Consider the following 21,816-nt stretch of genomic DNA (forward strand, 5'->3'; position numbering starts at 1 on the left):
GCCTAAATTTGGCTTCCAGAACCTTTCTCCCAAATTTTCCTATGTCATTGGTACCCACATGTACTAAGACAGCCGGCTCCTCCCCAGCACTATCGAAAATCCTATCTAGGTGACGCGTGAGGTCCGCTACCTTCTCACCAGGCAGGCAAGTGACCGGGCGATCCTTACATCCACCAGCCACCCAGTTATCTGCATGCCTAATAATCGAATCACCAACTACAACAGCCATCCTAACCCTTCCCACTTGAGCAGTTGCTCCTGGAAACACATCCTCGGTGTGAGAGGATATTTCATTCCCTGGTGTGCTGGTCCTGTCTACAGGATTACTTCCAGTCTCACCAGGGTAATGCTCTCCTTTTAGAAGACCTCCCTCCTCCAAGGCAGCACAAGGGCTGCCAGATTGGAGGTGGGACTTCTCTACAACATCCCTGTAGCCTCCTCTATGTACCTCTCTGTCTCCCTCAGCTCCTCCAAGTCTGCTTCTCTAGCCTCAAGAGAATGGACTCGTTCTCTGAGAGCTAGGAGCTCTTTGTATCAAGCACACACATATGACATCTCTTCAAATGGGAGATAATCATACATGTGACACTATGTAAAAGACTGGCTAGCACCCCTTTCACTGCTAGACTACTGTCTGCATCTTAGTGTTATAGAGTTGTTTAATTAAAACTTCTTAAGTTACTAGGGATATCAGATGACTATAATGAGCCTTAAGACTGGTGTAATTTGTAATTTATTTAGGGGTTACTTCTTAGAAACTAATTAAATGTAATTAAACTAATGAAAATTGAAAATTCAACTCATCTTAATTAGAATAATTGACTATAAATGAAGAGTTGAACTAGGGTGGGTGGGAGTTGGGGAGGATGGGTGGGAATGAGGACTGAACTGGGCCCTTCTTTGCCTTCTAGAGACTGTTTGTTAATGTTGTGGCAGAAACTTCAAGTTTTAAAAACTATGGGGAAAAGAGTATGGAGACTAGCAAATAAAGTTTGCTTGCTTTTTGTTTTTATTTTAAAATTCTGTTTATCAATATCCTACAATTCCTCTTTGAAACCCTAATCTTTAAGTTATCAAGCTCAGAATAAAATAATGTCACTTACCCACAGAGATGTCCTTTTCTCTCAGAACTTCTCAGAAAGAAAGTTAAGTGGGACCTTTCCTCTCTATATAGTTTGGATTCTAAGGAGACTATTTCAAACAAATCCTTTGACGCTAGCCAGTAATCAAATTGCCCTTAGTAACCTTAGCAACTATTCTACTTCCTCACACTTTAACACCTAATTCAGGTCAACTGCAGTGCTACCTCTCCAGCAGGCAAGAACAGGAAATAACTTTCTTTTAGGACAGTTCAAGCCTTGCTACTATCCATTTTATACTCTTGGCTGTTAAGTTTCTACTTCTAAAGTTTCCATTTAAAACTATAGGGAAAAGGGGTTGTACACTATGGAAACTAATTAATAATACTTGCTTTCCTCTCTTTTATTTTTATTTTCTTTCTAAGACTGAACTGGGCCCTTCAGTGCCTTCTAGAGACTATCTGTTAATGATGTGGCAGAAACTTCAAGGTTTAAAAACCATGCAGCTGTCAAAACCTAATATATGTTCTGGCCTTACCTCCGCTTGGGAAAATGAATTAAATGTCTCACTGTCCAGTAAGGAGTGGGATCTTTTTTGGACAACTATGCTTTCTTCTCTTTCAGCTGCCCTCCTACAGTCTACCTATTACATTGCTCATAAATCCTACTGGACGCCTGTAAAGCTTGCTAAAGTATACCCAAGTGTTTCAAATCTATGTTGGTCTTGTCAGTCTGGAGTTGGTACCCTAGAACATTTGCTTCTCTCTTGTTGTAACCTACAGTCGTACTGGAGTTCGGTTTGGGACACTACCCAGAAAATATTTACAATCCAAGACTCTCTGTCTTTTAAAATATTAATCCTTAAGGCTTCGACTCCTGGCTTGTCCATTCCTCAAAAGTATGCCAAACTGTTTAACTTAATGATCTCTCTCGCTCTTCATCTGATTGCATTGCATTGGAAAAATAATCAGCTTGTTTCCTTTCATGAATGGTGGAATCTGCTGTGCTCCTATAGGCGATATGAGGAACTGGCTGCCATGAGATTGCGTCACTTCTCATCTTTCCACAAAGCATGGTCGCTGCTAGACGACTATGTATCTTGTGAAAAGGAATTAATTCTCTAAAGTATGTTGCATATACTGTTCTGTTTTACTCATATCAGCCCACTGACTTTTTTTTTATTTTATTCTATTCCATATTATATGTTGCTGTATGTTTTCATAAATACTATGTTGTTTTAAAATTAATAAATAAAGTTTAAAAAAATCCATGGGGAAAAGGGTATGGAGACTAGCTAATAAAGTTTGCTTGCTTGTTTTTTTATTTTAAAATTCTGTGTTAATCAATATCCCACAATTCCTCTTTTAAACCCCAATCTTGAAGTTACCAAGCTCAGAATAAAAATAATGTCACTTACCCACAGAGATGTCCTCTAGAATGAAGGAAAGACTGTCATTACTGTGGTGATCTCCTGCTGGCCAGTGAGCAGCATGGAGAAGGCATTCTTCTCTAGGGAGGGAGAAGCAGCTGAAACCCCAAAGGATGTAAAATGGTAGAAAGAGAGAGGAGCAAGAGTTCTCTAAACAAGAATTTTAAAAATGGAAATCCAGTTAGAATGGTGATAAAATTGAGAAGGTGATCAGTGCCAACATGTCTTTCGTATCTATAAGAACAATATCAGCTTGCAATGTCTTTGATTCTTTGTCTCTGCTGTTTTTCTTTCTTTTTTTGTTTCTGTTTTTGTTAAATATGTGGTCAATTTGAAAGTGTTGCATTTTTTGATTTTTACTGTATCCTGCGCAAACTTTGGAGATCTTACAACTCTGCTGTTGTGTTCTTTTAAAGCCTCATGAGCAGTCCCCTTACCCTCATCACCAAGGACCACCTCACTGTCCTCCGTGGAATAACAGCCATGAAGGGATGTGGAATGAACAGAGGGACCCTGGCTGGAATAACCAGCGAGAAGCTCCTTGGAACAACCAGCCAGATCCTGCCTGGAACAATCAGTTTGAAGCACCTTGGAACAACCAGCATGAGCCACCACCGTGGGGCGGGGGTGGACAAAGGGAACCTCCCTTCCGGATGCAGCGGCCTCCTCATTTCCGGGGGCCCTTTCCTCCACATCAGCAGCACCCCCAATTTAACCAGCCACCTCATCCCCACAACTTCAACCGTTTTCCACCACGCTTCATGCAGGAAGACTTTCCACCTCGCCACCCCTTTGAAAGGCCGCCCTATCCTCATCGTTTTGAGTACCCCCAGGGAGAGTTCCCTGCAGGTAAGTGCAACACCTTTAGTGTTTCACAACAGATGGTGTACATTTCTTCTTGACAGAATTTAAAGGACAAGGAAGTGACCATATGATATGGCCTGAAAGTTCCTCTAATAGGGAGGTTGGCCTTTTTAATCCATTTAAGTTTAAAGTAAGCCAGCAGAATAACTTCTATTACGAAAATGAATCAGAAGCCATTGTAAATGGTTGCTCACACAAGAATTGTCCTGTAGATTTCACCATATCTTCAGCCGATGCTACAGAGAAGGATATATCACTTTCTGATCTCTTTTGTGATTCAATTAAAAATAACACAAGTCTCTATAAAACAGAGATGAAAGACCTGGATTCATATCCTTAATACACTGGGCTAGATTAGATCAGTTCCATTGTATCTCACTTTTCTATATTTTGACACATTCTGTGCTGTTTCCCTTGTTTCATACCCAAAAGCTCCGTGTCATGGTAACTGCATGGTGATGAAATTCACTTGGACAGTCTGGGTAAAATAGCCAGTGATTGTGGCTTGTCTCTCCTACAGTAAACATCCAGGTTTCGCATATTTGCAAAAGCATCATAAGTTCTTAAACTAACATGCTTTCTGTCATCAAAAGGCACAGGCCTGCATGTATGGTTGCTTCAATACCCTACTCTCTCACTCAGACTCCTCCCGCCGTATGGCGCACCATGCCCGTGATTCCATGCCCCCTTCTCGGCCGGCGCCCAGACAAGGGGAGATGCCACCATCGTGGGGAGCAGGTGGAGAGAGCAAGCTGCAGCCACAGGGTGGAGGAGGAGGAGAAAGCCCTCGGAAGCGGGAGAGCCACAGCGCCCCCAATGTCTTCAGTTCAGGTATGGGACAGGACAGGCAGGGATTTCTGTGGATCTCACAAATTAGAGCTGTACTGAATAGCATATTTTTACTATTTGGCCGCATATGAATACTGAATACGAATAATGGGCATTGAGCCTTAACGTAACATAATGAAAGAAGCAATGTGAAATCAGAGATCAGATGTTTATTTTCAGTAGGATTTAGCACAGTAGAGCCCTGGATTATTTGTATTCAAATTTAAATCGCTATTCAGCCAATTACGAATATTGTATTTGGGGCCGAATCAAATATGGATATTCGGTACAGCCTAAACACAAATCCAGCATAGTTGAAGACAAAGCAGAGGACTAAATTGTTGGCAGTTTAATCCCAGACTGTCTGATTCCTTTCAGTGTGTGTTTTTGCACTAAACCTGTTGTTTAAAAAGTTGAGCTCTCCTAGTTTATTGGAGGGAGTGAAATAAGAGTCACAGTTTGAAGCTGTCCTACAGCAAATGTGTCTCATGCATAAGCTGTGCTGGCCAGACTTTGAAAACGGCTTTAGTTAATGTCAGCAGGAAGACTGTACAGAAATAACTTACCATATTGCCAGTAGCCGATAGGAACTTTGTGGTGGCAGCATAGCTTGTAACAGAAACAAGCAAGCTCTTGGGTTATATTAGGGTAGAATATGCAAAACACTTTTCCTCCCACTTCCAGAGATGCAGGGACTTCGCAGTGGTCCCTCTTAAAGATGTCTGTGTTATGTAAGCTTGCCTCCAAAAGGTTACTAGTGTTCTAAAACTATAGAGTTATTACTTTCCAAAGAATGTGTAGTCTATTAAAGTACTCCATACTATATCAACGGATCCAGCCCTAAAATGGTTCTGAGTCTCACATTCTCCATGTTGGTTACGGAGTGTTTGACAATTTGTCTCACTAAATGGTGAACATCAAGCTAGGAGAAATAAGTCTGCATAGAATACGTTGCTGCCTTCTTGTATGAATAACCACAAAGTGCAATATAAAACAAAATTTAGGGGTGTGAGATTGGTAGAATGGTTAAATTGGTGCAGTTATGTACAAACGTAAGAGCAGTTTCAGTGAACAGAATATGGGTAATCTGTAATGTGACATTCTGTTTTTTGATTCAGAGGATGCATATCTGCATAAGGAGTTTGTGTGTGCTCTCCAAAATAGGGCATGGATCTGAAGCAGTGCAGACTTCCCTTTGAGCAGGTTGCAATGTATGATTTCAGCAATACAGACTGTTTTATTGTTAGGCATGATCAAGCCTTCATGATATATTTGCCTTTTGAGGCTCGCCATCTGCTAATTGAATGGATTTCACAGAGATGTTCATTGACCAAGTATTTGTGTTTTGGGTTTTATTTCTCCCTGAATTAACCTGTTTTCTGTCTCCACATATAGCCATGGTTTCCCAGTAATGTTGTTCTTGGTGTCCTAGATATCGGCCCACCCCATCATCACCCTGGGCATAGAATGCCCCATCCTGGCATCAGTGAACATCCTCCCTGGAGTGGACCACAGCATCCGGATTTTGGGCACCCATCACATGGATTCAATGGACATCCACCCCACATGCGGCGACAGGGACCACCGCACGTTAACCATGATGATCCCAGCTTGGTCCCAAATGTGCCTTACTTTGACCTTCCTGCAGGACTCATGGCTCCTTTAGTGAAGGTAAATAAGCAAAAAAGATGTCGCCCTCCTTCCGCTGGGAAACTGTTCTCCCACATTCCATCAGCTCAATACACTTCATTTTTGCTCTGTTTAACTGTTAGGATCTATTTAAAATACTAAAATACATGCTATGATTGATATGGACAGTGCCGCAGTCCCTTTTGATAAAACAACCTCATGACTTGTCCCTGGTTGACTGTCTTCTTACCCTAGCAGTGTAGAGTTTCATCCCAACTGCCACCACAGCTACTCCATGGTGTTACCCTGCAGGTGTGTGTTTATATTTTGCAGCTTGAAGACCATGAATATAAACCTCTGGATCCTAAAGATATAAGGCTACCTCCCCCAATGCCACCTAGTGAGAGATTACTGGCGGCTGTGGAGGCTTTTTATAGTCCACCTTCCCATGATAGACCACGAAACAGGTAAGGATGTATTTTGCGTTGTAAGAGTAGACTAATTGTTTAGTATTCTTTTAGAGCAGGTGTTCTCAACCCAGTCCACAGGACTAGCTAGTCAGGTTTTCATGATATCTATAATGAATACGCATGATACATTTGCATACAATGGAGGCAGTGCATGCAGATTTATCTCATGCAAATTCATTGTGGATATCATGAAAACCAGACTGGCCTGGTATGTCCTGAGGACTGGGTTGAGAACCCCTGCTTTAGAGGTATGATGAAACAGGACCTGTCTGGGTTACAGGTTTGTGTGCTTTATAAAATACGTTCTGCCTGCACTTTGTGCCGTAGAATCTCCTAAAAAAAATCCATTCATTCCAATGATGGCAATTGAAGTTGTATTTTGAACATTTTTACATTTTCTTCTATTTTTGGGCCAAATTTATATTGTAGCTTCATATAGTGCCTGGCATTACTCCCTTGTTTTTTGTTTTGTTTTTTTTAAGCTTTGTACTGGAGGAGATTTCTGCATCTTTAGATTTTTGCTACGTTTATTATTATTATTTTTATTTTGTAAATGCACCCCCCCCCCTCCACACACACATTTATTTATTAGGATTTATTTACTGCCTTTTTGAAGGAATTCACTCAAGGCAATGTACAGCAAGAATAAATCAAACATAAGCAACAGACAATTATAGCAGTAAAAATATTCACACAATACAAACTATGGCATCTGTACTAGGGATGTGCATGGGACAAATGTCTTGTTAGGGTTTTTTGTGGATTCTTGAGCATTCGTTCTCATTTCCATTAAAATCAATGATACAAGCAGTTTTGCACTCTTAATAATGGAGTTATCCATGCATTTTCAGTGTGTAGGGGAATAATCAAAATGACTGGGGAGGTGGTTTGTTATGAGGATTGGGTTGGGTGAGGCCCTGGGGGGGGGGAGGTCATGTTTTTTATATTGTGTGGGTTTTTAAAAGATTTTTTATCAGACCACACCTTAAATCCCATATAAAGGTGTGCTATCAAATGTAAATAAATTAAAGCGCTAGAGAGATCAAGGGTGAAAAGCTACATAAGAGCTTTAAAGGGTGTATAAAAACTAGTAAGATGCTTAGTGATACAAAAAGCATATACAATCAGAAAAAAACAACAATATATATCAAATGAGGTGTATAGTTATGACACTATGTATGGGATGTATCCTTGATTGGAGACCAGAAGGCCCAGTGGACTCCTCTAGGGGTTTCTCGCCATCTGTTGCTTTGAAGATAATTATTTACTTGTTTCTTTTTCCCTCAATTGTTTGTGACGTAACTGCAAGCTCCTGGCTTCCATTATCAAGTGTTGTGGGTTTGATTCTCGTGGGGCCAAGCAAAAAGTTGCTTTTTTTTCTGGTTCCTTAAACCAGTGCTTCTCAACCCAGTCCTTAGGGCACATCTGGCCAGTCAGGTTTCCAGGATATCCACAACGAATATGCATAAGAGAAATTTGTGTACTGAGGAGGCAGTGCATGCAAATCTCTCATGCACATTCATTATCCTGAAAAGTGACTGACTGGCTGGGTATGCCCCTAGGACTGGGTTGAGAATCTGTGCCATAAACTATAATGGTTCCAAAAATGAATGTGTTTTTGGGTGATTTTGGATCCATATCCAGTTCAGTTAGGCATATGAATTGAAAATGCCCTTATTCGTTTTGTCTTGTCATTTCACCTGAAAACAAATGGATATCCCTGATCCAGTGGTTCCCAAACTTCTGAGGTCACTGCAACCTTAGGCTACGCATTTCCTCTCAAGTCTCCTACTCCCAGCAGCATTGAGTCCTACCTTTGCTAGGGGGAGGGGGGAATGTCCAAACTCCACCAGCTGAAAAGGTCCACTGCTCGAAGGTCCAAGTTCCATGCTGGCACAGCAAACAAATCGATGGCATGCTTCAGCCACCAGCACCTACATTCCCATGTATGCCCTCCTTCTCTCCCCCTTCCATCCCATGTATGCCCTCCTACTCTCTCCCCCTTCCGCCCTCCTTCTCTCTCCCCCTCCCACGTCTGCCCTCCTTCTCTCTCCCCCTTCCATCCCACGTCTGCCCTCCCTTGCACTCCCCTCAATCCAGCATCTGCCTCCTCTTTGTCCCCACTTCTCCCATACACACCCATCCCTGCCGCTTCTCTAGATGAGCAGCAGCAGTGGCAAAACAAGCTGCAGACACGTGGGACTAGACTCACCATACATGCAGCTGCCGGCTGTGCCCTGGAATGAAAATGATGTTCGAGGGGGCAAGATTGTCAGCCACGTGTAAATCATGTATGAAGAGTCCGGCCACATGTGGCTGCAGCTGGTTTTTCTGCTGCTGCTGCTCATCTATAGAAGCAGCAGGGATGGGTGTTTGTGAGGAGCAAGGACAGAGAGAAGGCAGATTCTGGACTGGGGAGAGCAGTAACTACTACTACTACTGCTTATCATTTCTATAGTGCTACAAGGCATACGCAGCGCTGTACACCATACACAAAAGACAGTCCCTGCTCAAAGAGCTTACAATCTAGGTAAGACAGGTAAACAGAACAATTAAGGGTACGGGAATGAAGAGGTGAGTAACGGTTCGAGTGGCGGTTGGATTTTCGTCAGCACCCTTGGAAGATCACTGTGACACACAATTTGGGATCCACAGCCCTAATCTACACCCAAGAGAAGGTTTCTCAATGATTGATGAACAGAAATTTTGAATGGCTTAATTATTAATTGAGCCCTTCTACCAGGCTTGTTAAATAAAGTGATTCTGATATTTAATAACAATGTAATTAAAAAAAAAAAAAAAAACAGTTAATTATTTTTCTAAGTAACTGGATTGCAATTATTTTTGCCAAAGCAATCAAAGTAATCTCGATTATTTTAGTAGCATAAGCATCTGTTTCTCTTTGACTCTTATGCTTTTAACTCTCTTTGAGATCCAAGTCTACAATTCCATTTCTGTGGTACAGCTATTTGTGTGCGCAATTATCCATTGTAATAGGAACTACAACTTGTTACATTTGTAAAGTACTTCCTGCAATGAATGCAGTGCTTAGGAGAACTTACATATTTAAAACTTATATGGTCAGCGTTACAGCAGCAAAGTTGGCAGTAAGGGGAAAAAAAACCCTGGTTTGGGGCTGGATTCTGAAGTTTTTGGTTATACTTCTATAAGTGATGTGTTCAATGGGTGGAAGTTTGGACAAGTGTCACCTACTGTAACTCTGTATAATCTGGGCATTTTTTAAATAGTAATTATTTCTGTTATTGGGTTCGTTTTGCAGCGAAGGCTGGGAGCAGAATGGTCTATATGAATTCTTCAGGGCCAAAATGAGAGCCAGGCGGAGGAAAGGTCAAGAGAAGAGGAACAGGTGAGAAAAATACCAGGAGAAACATGCTAGACTTAAGGCATTTTTTTTCTTGTAACTTGGTGGAAATCTGCCTTTAACCTCTTGGAGAGAGGAACACCACTTTCCAGGGAGCATTTCATACAGTCTGTATGGATACACACCCTCTAAATCCACCTTATAGGCCACTTTAATATTTTTGGGTAAATAGCTACATAAGAGCATTTGTTTCCACATCCTTCCTGGTGTGGAGCCCACTATTGTGTGTTTCAAAAATCATTTACAATACAGGAAATACTGTATACGCCGAAATATGGTACGACGTGACTGCCATGTACAGAAGCTAAAAAATAATTTAACCTTTTTTTTTTATTGGACTAACAATAAGAGCTGTACCGAATAGCATATTTTACTATTCGGCCAAATACAAATAATAAAAAATATTATTTGGACAAATACTAGTAATAGGCATTGAGCTTTAACATAACAAGTAATAAAAGAAGCAACATGAAATCAGAGATCAAGTGTTTATTTCAGTAGGTTTTAGCAGAGTAGAGTCCCACATTATTTGTATTTGAATTTAAATTACTATTCAGCCAAATACGAATAATGTGTTCAGGGCCAAGGAGGTTTAATTGACTGGAGATGGCGACACATGACAAGATTGAAGCCATAGCTGCCATCTTGATACACTCAAAGCAAACTATTAGTCCATGCCAAAGCATACATAGACAGTTCTTATTTCTGATAAGCATTTGCTATTGTTTTGGGTGAGTCAATATGGTGGCAAGCTCTGCCTACTGGCTTCAGGCCAGATGATGGGCCAAGTAGACGTCCGCCATCTGCTGTCAGTTAAATCTCCTTTTTCGGGGCACTATTCAAGCTGAATCAAATACGGATATTCGGTACAGCCAATTATTAGCTTTTTGGGAACTAACATTCCTTCAGTGTTGGAACAAAACAGAGGAAGTAAAAATTAGTCATGGGAGTTAAAATGTCAGTTTTTAGTGGTGTGGATATTGCACTGGTACATAATTAAGGCATTCTCACACAACAAGAATATTAACCTCGCAAATGGGTAACGTTATCTGATGGTGACATGACAGAATGATGCTGTCGTGCAGTCACCCAAGTCTCCTAAGTTTTGTTTTTTAAAATTCATTCCTTATCTACTCCAGACCATTCCCGACGAGTGGGTAAAATGCAGTCCTACTAGCAGAGGGAGATAGAACTACTGATTAGTGACCCTACAAGAGGACTGTGCAACCCACCACTTCAATATTTCTTATTTGTAGTCTTCCAGCAAAGGTAGGTGTTAGTGCAACCCTCTTTGTTGGTCTGGTATTTTCTATTTGCGCCTTTTTGGCCCCATTTGTTGTCTTATTTAAAAAAAAAAAAAAAGAGCAAACAAAAAACAGGATAAATCAACAAAGGCTTGGCAGAATAAAAAGGAGCACAGGGTCTTGGACTTTGTCCCCTCTCCCCTGTTAGCGCAAACACAATATTCCGGGTCACTGCTACCCCCCCCTCCAACTTGAAAGGAAAAAAAAGATCTGCAGTGATTAATTTTCCCTGCAGAGCCCAATGGCTGAGAGTCCTGGTACCCACGCAGACCCAGGAGGGGCAGGTGTGAGGAGAGTTCTTCCGGGAGTCAGGCATGGTGGCCCCAACAGAAAAGGCATGTTGGTGTGTGGCCTGCACGGCACACCATGTGATCTTGATGTCTGCCTTTTCTGCGTATGTGAAGAGGCAACCCTGGCAGAGTCCTCTAGCCATAAGTGTGGGTCTCTAGAGGCATTGGGTGTGGACAAGCAGCAGTGGATGCCAAGAGAGGTTCCCTCCAGTGAGTCGGGCCCAGAGATGTGCACTTCTGTGGTTTTGGCAGTCGGGAACCACTGACATTTTGTCCGCAGGTGCTGAGACATTGGAGGGGCCACCTGTTTTGTCGTGGCATGATGCTCCAGGGAGCGCTACACCCTTTTCTCCAGAATTTGTGCTGTTCCTGCACCAAGCCACCTGCTTGAAGCAGGACCTGATGGGAGATTCCTCCAGTGGTCCTTCCTTGTTACTACAGCCTTCAGCTGGAGGCAGGGGTTAGGCCATGGTTCTGCCACAGGCCAAGAGACCTTGGGTTGCCTTGCAGGGAGTCCCGGAGGATGTACTTTCTTTGGGGTTGGAGCCCTTGGAGGAAGACAGGGGAGAGCCCTGAGTTTTTGATCCCCTGGAGGATGCTTCCACAGTCCCTCTGGGCAAGGACCCTTCTGTGGTCTGCATTTTCAGGTGGCAGGAGTTGCTTCACCTCTTGTCTGAGGTGCTTCGGGCTCTGCAGATTGATGATGATCAGCTACCAGTTCCCTAGAAGGACGATCCACTTTTGAAAGGGGTTGAAAGCCCCTGCAGACCTTTCTCTACTACGAGGATTTGCACAAGCTGGTGGAGGCCGAGTGGCTGGTGCAAGACTCCCTGTTGTGGATTGGGCGGGCCATGACTTAGCTCAGCTCCCACGGTGGACTTTGAGTCCTTTCAGCTGCCTAAGATGGATGCACTGGTCACAGCAGTCACCAAGAAGATGGCTATACCAGGAGGGACCGACTCTTAAGGATACCCAGGATCACCGGATGGAGGCACTGTTGAAGCACTCGTTTGTTTCAGCCCTGGCATTGCTGGCGGCCATCTGTGGTGGTTATGTTGCTTGTTCATGCTTTAGGTGGGCCAAACACTTGCGGGATTCCCTGTCAGTGGACCCTTCTCAATCTTCTTTGTAGCTCGTTAATTTGGAGTTGGGTACTGCTTTTTTGGCTGATAGCTCGTATGATTTTTTTTTCACACTTCATAGTTTTATTTTTTTTTTTTAATTTATAGAAGTCTTTATTCAGTTTTGTCAATCGAACACAAGCTTGACCGTCTTTACATAACAGCAGCTAAATATGATGATGCACAATCAAGCCAGGTGACGCTACTCAATATCACTTGCAACACTACTAACAGATTAACATTGTCAAATATGCAGCTTATAATACTTCAACCATTTTATAATTTTACATTTAAATCTACCCCAACTTTAAACCCCTACCCCCCTCCTTCACCCCCTAAGCCACCCTCCTCCCTCCCACCCGTCTTCCCGCTTTTTGTGTCCCCCATTCAAAACTTCAGTTATTCTACACACTTAGTCAAAAAGGGTTCCCAGATTCTCTTCCATTTGGGCAACATTCTTTGTTTTACAGCAGTCAACCTTTCCATTTCACAAATATGGCGAACCTTAGTTATCCATCTTACCATTGAGGGAACCAAGGGGGACTTCCAGCTTTGAGCTAAGTTTACCCGTGCCACATTAAGGGAGGCACGTACCAAGAGCCACTGATGGGACTCAAGACCTTCAGGTCGCGCCCCCAGCAAAAAGATCGAGGGATGCCACTGCACAGACCTACCAATCCATCCTTGAAGTCGTGCCTGAACTCCTCTCCAATAAGCTTGTGCTTTCGGGCACTTCCACCAAATGTGTCCTGCAGTTCCCTCCTCCCCGCAATTTCGCCAACAACTACGTGGTATTTGGGCATTCATGTGGTGTAACCTAGCGGGTGTCAAATACCATCTGTAAAACACCTTAACCGCATTTTCTTGTAAGGCCACAGCCCCTGATGTCTTCCTGATATTTTTCTCCAAAGTCAACCAATTGGCCTCTGAGAATGTAAATTGCAATTCTCGCTCCCACCTCTGTCTATGTAATACATATGGTTTTGAAAGCCTCATTAAGTAATCATACATAAAAGATATCAGCCCCCTCGTACGCTTCGTGTCCACACATACCTCCTCCATCGGATGCGTGTCACGCCTTAAACATGTACCGTACACGGGCCCCTTAAGAAAATGATGGAGCTGCAAATAGGCATAGTGATCGCTGGAGCTAAGCCCGTAATCATTCTTCAAATTCTCAAAAGGGGTCACCCTGTCACCCACATGTAGTTGCCCTAATAACTCCAGGCCTGTTACAGCCCAATCCCTAAAAGGTCTACTGTACATACCTGGTATAAAAAGGGGATTATCCGCAATTGGGGCTAAACCCGACATTATCGGATAACGTTCCGGGAACATAGAGTCCCAATAATGAAACGTGGCCTGGACTGTGGGAGGAAATCTGTCCACTCTTCCCCTGTGTTTACTAGGTAGCCACATTAAATGGCCCAGAGGGCGTGAGCCCACCAAAGCTTGCTCAATAGCCACCCATCTTTTATGGTCCTCACCCCTAAACCAGTCAATAGCCCCCCTCGCCTGCGCCGCCCAATAGTACCACGTCAGATTGGGAACTCCCAGACCACCTTCCCTCTTGCTCTTGTATAACAAGGTTCGGGGCAATCGTGGTTTTTTATGATTCCAAATGAATCGTATCAAAGCGTCCTGAAGCCCTGACAGGAAGGACCTAGACACTCTCAATGGCAAGACCTGAAACATGTATAGCAGTCTGGGCAAGATATTCATTTTAATTGCTGCTATGCGCCCGAACCAGGACAAACCCATACCCAACCACCGGTCCAGATCCCTCTGTATCTCCCTCTTAAGTGCTAGATAGTTATTGTCAAACAGCGCGGATATATTACTAGTTATCTTCACCCCCAGGTAACTTAATGCATTCTCCTCCCACTTAAAAGGAAAGGATGTCCTCAACGCCTCCATTACACTCGATGACACCCCCATCGCCATTCCTATGGATTTACCAGCATTGAGTTTATATCCTGAAATTTCAGCATATTCCCTTATCACTTTCATAAGGTTAGGTAAGGAGATCTGGGGATTTGTCAATGACAGGAGGACGTCATCCGCAAACAACGCTATTTTATATTCCTGTCCTCCTACCTTCACTCCAACTATGTCTGGGTGCTCTCTAATCGCCTCCGCCAGGGGCTCCATTGCCAGGGCGAAGAGTAAGGGAGAGAGCGGGCACCCTTGCCTCGTACCCCTACCCAGGTGGAACATTGCCGAGTGCCCCCCCATTCACCCTCACACAAGCTTGTGGTCCTGTATACAATGCCCCAATCCAGGTTCTATATTGGGTACCTATCCCCGCTCTAGCTAGGACCTTGTCAAGATACCCCCAATGAACCCGGTCAAAGGCTTTCTCGGCGTCCAGTCCCAATAGGACCACCGGACTAGCTCTCGTCCGGGTTGCATATACAAGGTCCACAGTTCTCCGAATATTATCCATGGCTTGTCTATTGGCCACAAAGCCTACCTGATCTGGGTGGATTAGGCAAGGCAACACTCTCCCCAACCTATTAGCCAAAACCTTAGCTAAAATTTTTACATCTGTATTGAGTATCGATATTGGGCGATACGAGGCGCATTCAGTTTTATCTTTACCTGGCTTTGGTATTACTGCCACCCATGCATCCAACATAGTTGATGGCAGAGCAGCTCCCTCCCTCACCGAGTTAATGATCAAAGTCAAATAAGGTGCTAGTTGGTTTGCAAAAGTCTTATAAAATTCACTTGTAAAACCGTCTAGCCCCGGCACTTTCCCCGTTGGCAGAGTTTTAATAACCTTAATCACTTCATCTACTCCCACCGGACTGTCAAGGTCCAGTCGTTGTGTCTCAGTAAGAGCCTTCAAACCCCTCGCCTCCAAATATTCATCTATTTTGTCAGTCTGTACAGCAGCGTCCTCTCGATATAGCTTTTCATAATATTGTGCGAAACAGTCTCTGAGCTGTGTGGATTTGTGCAGAACCTCACCTCCTGCACCCCTTATCCTTAATATATGCCTATCTGATCTCATCTTTCGCAATTTTGTGGCCAATAGTCTGCCCGGTTTATTAGCACCTGCGTAATACACTTGGTTAACCCTTGCATGCACAAATTTCAAACTATCCTCATGCAGATTCGTTATTTCCAATCTCATAGCCTGCAATCTGCGGTAATCTGTTGTCGCCCCTGTCTCTCTATATTTAAGCTCCAATTCTCCCAATTTGTGCATACATTTAGACAGGCGTTCCTTATGAACTCGAGATCTTTGACCAGCCTGCTTAAGGAAATACCCTCTGGCTACTGCTTTAAAAGCATCCCAAACTATACCCAGAGGTGAACCAGAGTCGATATTAATGTCAAAGTATTCTTTTAATACTGGGAGAAATTTCCCTACTAGCTCCGGGTCTTGTAATAAAGAGTTGTTAATCGTCCATCTGCGGTCCCGCTGTTCCTCCCTCAGTGATGGGATATTAAGCCAAACTGGGGCATGGTCAGAGATCGTTATATGCCCTATATTGGCCCCCCCCACTCCAACCGACAATGTCCTATCCAAGAAAATATAATCAATTCTTGAGTAAGAGAGGTGTACTGTTGAGTAAAAGGTATATTCCCGCCCCCTGGTGTTCCCAATTCTCCAAACATCATACAAACCCATCTCATTAACCAAACAGTTTAAAGCACAAGAGATTTTACGATCAGTCAGAGCAGGAGGAGCTGATCTATCCATAACTGGCTGCATGGTGGCATTAAAATCGCCAGCCACAATCAATTTACCCTTAGCAAAAGCCTGTAGTTCTCTCCTCAAGCGATGGAAAAATTTTTCTTGCTTCTCGTTCGGGGCATATACACTAGCCAGTGTGCATTCCTCCTGCTCCAACATCACGTGCAGTAACAAAAATCTGCCCTCCTTATCCTTTCTTGAGTGCAAAACTTGCACTTGAGTTGCCTTATGAAACATTATTGCTACCCCTCGTTTTTTCGAACCTGCCACATCCGAGGCACAGTACACTTGCGGATATTGCTTATAGTTCAAAAGCCCCTCATGTCTTGGTTGAAAATGTGTTTCCTGCAAGAAGACAACCTGCGGTCTCATCAAATTTAATTCCCGCATCAAGGCATGCCTCTTATAGGGAGAATTCAGCCCCTTTATATTGTACGTAGAAACCCTAAAATCGACCATTTTTACATCGGTAGTGAGAACAATAAGATATAAGCCAGGGAAGACTTGACCTTAACTTTACCTCCCTCCCTTCCTTACTATTCCCTACTCTAACTGTCCCCTCCCCCCTCCCTAGCCCCCCCATCCCCTTTTCTCCTCCCATCTCCCTCCCTTCTCCCCCTTCTTAATAACCCACCAACCAGCGCCAGATGGCGCTACTTGGGACCCTGAAGAAGAAACTCCACTAGCTGATTTTTAACTTATGTTAGAACTCGTTTTTAACCCAAACTAAACTAAACCCCTCAATCCCCCCTTCCCCCGTTCCCGCCTCCACATCTCTTTTTAGTTACATATGTAAATGTACTATTTTGTTTCTTATGATATTGTTTAAGTCACTCTCACTCTCAGTGAATTACAAAGTCATCTCTTCCCCCATTGGGGCTTTACACTCCCAGACTAACTTTTCACCATATTGCCCAGTTGTCTCTTCTCAGGTCTGGGTTCTCGGTTTCTTTGCTCCTTTTTCCACTCTTTTCCATCTCTGCAGACGTGCTTTTGTCGAGGGAGCCAAGTCTGTCGGCGGACTTTCTGTAGATGTTAATCCCACCTCGTAAAGGCTCTTCCATGCTGCCGCCACAGTGCGACAGCGAAGTTTCTCCCCTTGAAGCTCAAAGCAAATTGCAAACGGAAATGCCCATCTGTAGAGAATTTTTTCCTTGGTTAAGATGTCTATGACCGGTTTCATATTCCTTCTCAAAGTCAGGGTGTACAAGGAAAGGTCTTGATAAACCGCCACTCGAGCCCCCTTGAACTCGAGGTTTGTAGATTGTCGTGCTTTTTGCCAAATCTGATCTTTACAAGCATAAGTTGTAAAACGCACCACAATATCTCGCGGTCTGTTATCCCTCGCAGGCCCCAGCGCTCTATGTGCTCTGTCCATCGCTATCTCACTGGCATCAAACTCTGGGCCCATCAATTGTGCACATATGGCTCGCACCACTGTCTGAACGTCTTCCTGGTCGCCATTTTCCTGAACTCCTCGAAAACGAAGATTTTGTCTGCGTCCCCTATTTTCAAGGTCGTCTAATTTCAAACGCAAATCTTCTGCCTGATCCGCCAGTTTATGCAGGCGTTTGTCTGTCTCATCGTGCTTCTCCCCCAGCTCGTCTGCGCGTTCTTCCAATGCTTCAACCCTCCCCCCCAGCTCTCTCAGATCGGCACTCAGAGCGTCCACGTGCTCCAGAATTTCGTCTTTTGATGCCACAATTTCGGCCCTGAGCGCTTCCAAGCATTTAGTCAGTTCCTGTGAGGGAGCTGGAGCGGGAACAGATTCGCGGCTCTCTTCGCGGGACGCAAGCTGGCTCGATTCCGGAGGTCTGCATACCTTGGGGGAGACGGGATGCGCTAGGCCTCGATCCGGCTGTTTAGTCGACAAACGCTCGCTCTCTCGATGCGGCACGCCGCTTCTTTTACTCATCTTTCTGCAGTCGGTGAGTTCAACAACAATTAGCCGTTCGTGCTACTGTAGTGAGAGGGTGTTTTATAGCAAATAGTATCTTTTTAGTGGAGGCTAGAACGGAGCCCCGGGATTAAGCAGCCATTCAGCCTCGTGACGTCACTTCCTCCCCACATAGTTTTATTTTATTATTGTAAACCACTTAGATATTTTTTTTAATGAATTATTTTATTAAGAATGCCACAATATACAAACATGACAAGCCAATTACATATATCTTCAACCAGTATCTACTCTTTATTCCCTTACCATCCCTCCCTCCCTCAGTCCAGTGGTGTTAGCTCTTGATCTTGAAATTGTTCATACAGTGACCATACAGTGGTGGAAATAAGTATTTGATCCCTTGCTGATTTTGTAAGTTTGCCCACTGACAAAGACATGAGCAGCCCATAATTGAAGGGTAGGTTATTGGTAACAGTGAGAGATAGCACATCACAAATTAAATCCGGAAAATCACATTGTGGAAAGTATATGAATTTATTTGCATTCTGCAGAGGGAAATAAGTATTTGATCCCCCACCAACCAGTAAGAGATCTGGCCCCTACAGACCAGGTAGATGCTCCAAATCAACTCGTTACCTGCATGACAGACAGCTGTCGGCAATGGTCACCTGTATGAAAGACACCTGTCCACAGACTCAGTGAATCAGTCAGACTCTAACCTCTACAAAATGGCCAAGAGCAAGGAGCTGTCTAAGGATGTCAGGGACAAGATCATACACCTGCACAAGGCTGAAATGGGCTACAAAACCATCAGTAAGACGCTGGGCGAGAAGGAGACAACTGTTGGTGCCATAGTAAGAAAATGGAAGAAGTACAAAATGACTGTCAATCGACAAAGATCTGGGGCTCCACGCAAAATCTCACCTCGTGGGGTATCCTTGATCATGAGGAAGGTTAGAAATCAGCCTACAACTACAAGGGGGGAACTTGTCAATGATCTCAAGGCAGCTGGGACAACTGTCACCACGAAAACCATTGGTAACACATTACGACATAACGGATTGCAATCCTGCAGTGCCCGCAAGGTCCCCCTGCTCCGGAAGGCACATGTGACGGCCCGTCTGAAGTTTGCCAGTGAACACCTGGATGATGCCGAGAGTGATTGGGAGAAGGTACTGTGGTCAGATGAGACAAAAATTGAGCTCTTTGGCATGAACTCAACTCGCCGTGTTTGGAGGAAGAGAAATGCTGCCTATGACCCAAAGAACACCGTCCCCACTGTCAAGCATGGAGGTGGAAATGTTATGTTTTGGGGGTGTTTCTCTGCTAAGGGCACAGGACTACTTCACCGCATCAATGGGAGAATGGATGGGGCCATGTACCGTACAATTCTGAGTGACAACCTCCTTCCCTCCGCCAGGGCCTTAAAAATGGGTCGTGGCTGGGTCTTCCAGCACGACAATGACCCAAAACATACAGCCAAGGCAACAAAGGAGTGGCTCAGGAAGAAGCACATTAGGGTCATGGAGTGGCCTAGCCAGTCACCAGACCTTAATCCCATTGAAAACTTATGGAGGGAGCTGAAGCTGCGAGTTGCCAAGCGACAGCCCAGAACTCTTAATGATTTAGAGATGATCTGCAAAGAGGAGTGGACCAAAATTCCTCCTGACATGTGTGCAAACCTCATCATCAACTTCAGAAGACGTCTGACCGCTGTGCTTGCCAACAAGGGTTTTGCCACCAAGTATTAGGTCTTGTTTGCCAGAGGGATTAAATACTTATTTCCCTCTGCAGAATGCAAATAAATTCATATACTTTCCACAATGTGATTTTCCGGATTTAATTTGTGATGTGCTATCTCTCACTGTTACCAATAACCTACCCTTCAATTATGGGCTGCTCATGTCTTTGTCAGTGGGCAAACTTACAAAATCAGCAAGGGATCAAATACTTATTTCCACCACTGTATGTTTGTAAAAGTTCTCATGGTGCCTTTTCTCTTGGCTGTCAGTTTCGACATCTGATAGAGAAAGTCTACTTTTTGAGTTATCACTTGCAATGCTGGTGTTTCTGCTTGTTTCCAGGCTCGTGCAAGTGCTATCTTAGCCACTACAAAGTATTGAGTAGCCAATCTGTGCTGCCCACTAGAGATTGATCGGGGCCGGAAATGGAGAAGGCAGTGTTCTGCCTTTTTCGGGTATGATTGTTGCAGCACCTTATTTACCAATTTCACCACTTCCTCCCAAAATATTTCCACTTTCGTACATTCCCACCAAATATGGTAAAATGTGCCCCGAAGGCCACACTTTCGCCAGCATTGCCCCGAGGTTCCCGGATATATTTTTTGCAATTTGTCTGGGGTATAATACCACCAGTATAATAATTTATGCCCATTTTCATTTATGGATTGTGCTGGAGATGCTCTGAGTAAGTATTTATAGTTGCTCGTCCATGTTGTTCTAGGATGGGTGGTTTGTAGCTCTTTCTCCCACCTCTTATGGCTTGAGGGTCGGTCCTACCCAACAGTGCGAGGTATATCCGGGATATGCTACCTCTGCCCCCTCCATTGCGCATTGCTAGTTCTAGGGTTGTTTCTTCTAAGTCTAGCTCATCTTGTGCACATCTTTTAATAAAGCTGCGTAAACAGCAGTAATAGACCAGGTCTCTCTCCATCAGTCCATATTCTTCCTGAAGTTCACTAAAGCTAATCGCTTTCCCCTCTGACCATACTTGCCCTAGTGTGTGTAAGCCTGCTGTGGCCCAGGTATCAAATATCTTTTCTGATCCCCCTAGCGGGAAGCCCTCCGCCCATCTTATTGCTGTTCTTCAGAAGTATTTCCTTTCTGGGAGCATGCGCCTTCTAATTTGTAGCCATGTTTGGAGTGGGTGTTTTAGGTTGACAGGTAGTCTTTGTAATATATGTGTCATCTCTCCCCCTGGTATCCATAGAAAATCCTCTATTGCATACCTGCCTATCCATTATCTCTCCCAGTGCATCCATTTCTTTGCTGCCCCAGGGGCCCACTCTGCCAATATTCTTAGTTGCGCTGCTTGATAGTATAGGTAGAGGTTGGGTACTCCCATGCCACCCCGGTCAAGTGTTTGGTACATCATGGCTGTTCGCAGTCACGGAGGCCGCTTCCTCCATATGTATCTAAACATTTTCCTGTGTAATTGTGAGAAAAAGGAGGCCGGGATCGGGATAGGCAATGCTAGAAATAAGTATAGCTCGTATGATTTGGTGCGGGCCTCTGTGAAGTCCTTCTCCCTGTAGATGGCTGAATGGCAGTTCTTGTGGCTTCAGACCTGGTCCGCAGATGTAGCTTCTAAGATGAGACTGAGCCAGCTTCCTTTTAAGGAAAAGCTACTCTGCAGGGAAGAGTTACATAAATACATAAGTATTGCCATACTGGGACAGACCGAAGGCCATCAAGCCCAGCATCCTGTTTCCAACATTGGTCAAGTACCTGGAAAGATCCAAAAAAGTACTATACATTTTATGCTGCTTATCCTAGAAATAAGAAGTTGATTTTCCCCGGCCATTTTAATAATGGTCTATGGACCTTTCCTTTAGGAAGCCATCCAAGCCTTTTTTTTAAACCCCACTAAGCTAACTGCTTTTACTACATTTTCTGGCAACGAGTTCCAGAGTTCAATTACACGTTGAGTGAAGAAAAATTTTCTCCGATTCGTTTTCTTGAAGTTGGTCAAGAACTTGGGGATCTCTAAGGTTCCCTGAATTCACAAAGACAGATCGTGGGCAGCTTCCCAGGAGGCAACTCCAGGAGCTGCAGAAGTACCGACCAGGCAGGGGAAC

The 21,816-nt window shown here is 44.0% G+C and overlaps 1 protein-coding gene across 5 annotated transcripts in view; it reads left to right on the forward strand.

The window, feature by feature from the left end:
* Positions 1-21,816, forward strand: part of CHERP (calcium homeostasis endoplasmic reticulum protein) — a 117,176-nt gene that overhangs the window by 77,852 nt on the left and 17,508 nt on the right. For all 5 annotated transcript variants that reach the window (XM_030217786.1, XM_030217785.1, XM_030217789.1 and 2 more), the window contains 5 exons: positions 2,925-3,357; positions 4,015-4,203; positions 5,633-5,871; positions 6,163-6,296; positions 9,580-9,666. In XM_030217786.1, coding sequence (XP_030073646.1) covers positions 2,925-3,357; positions 4,015-4,203; positions 5,633-5,871; positions 6,163-6,296; positions 9,580-9,666 — 1,082 coding nt within the window. The remainder of the gene's footprint in view (positions 1-2,924; positions 3,358-4,014; positions 4,204-5,632; positions 5,872-6,162; positions 6,297-9,579; positions 9,667-21,816) is intronic.

This window comes from Microcaecilia unicolor, chromosome 11 (assembly GCF_901765095.1).
Source record: "Microcaecilia unicolor chromosome 11, aMicUni1.1, whole genome shotgun sequence".
Classification (NCBI taxonomy): domain Eukaryota; kingdom Metazoa; phylum Chordata; class Amphibia; order Gymnophiona; family Siphonopidae; genus Microcaecilia; species Microcaecilia unicolor.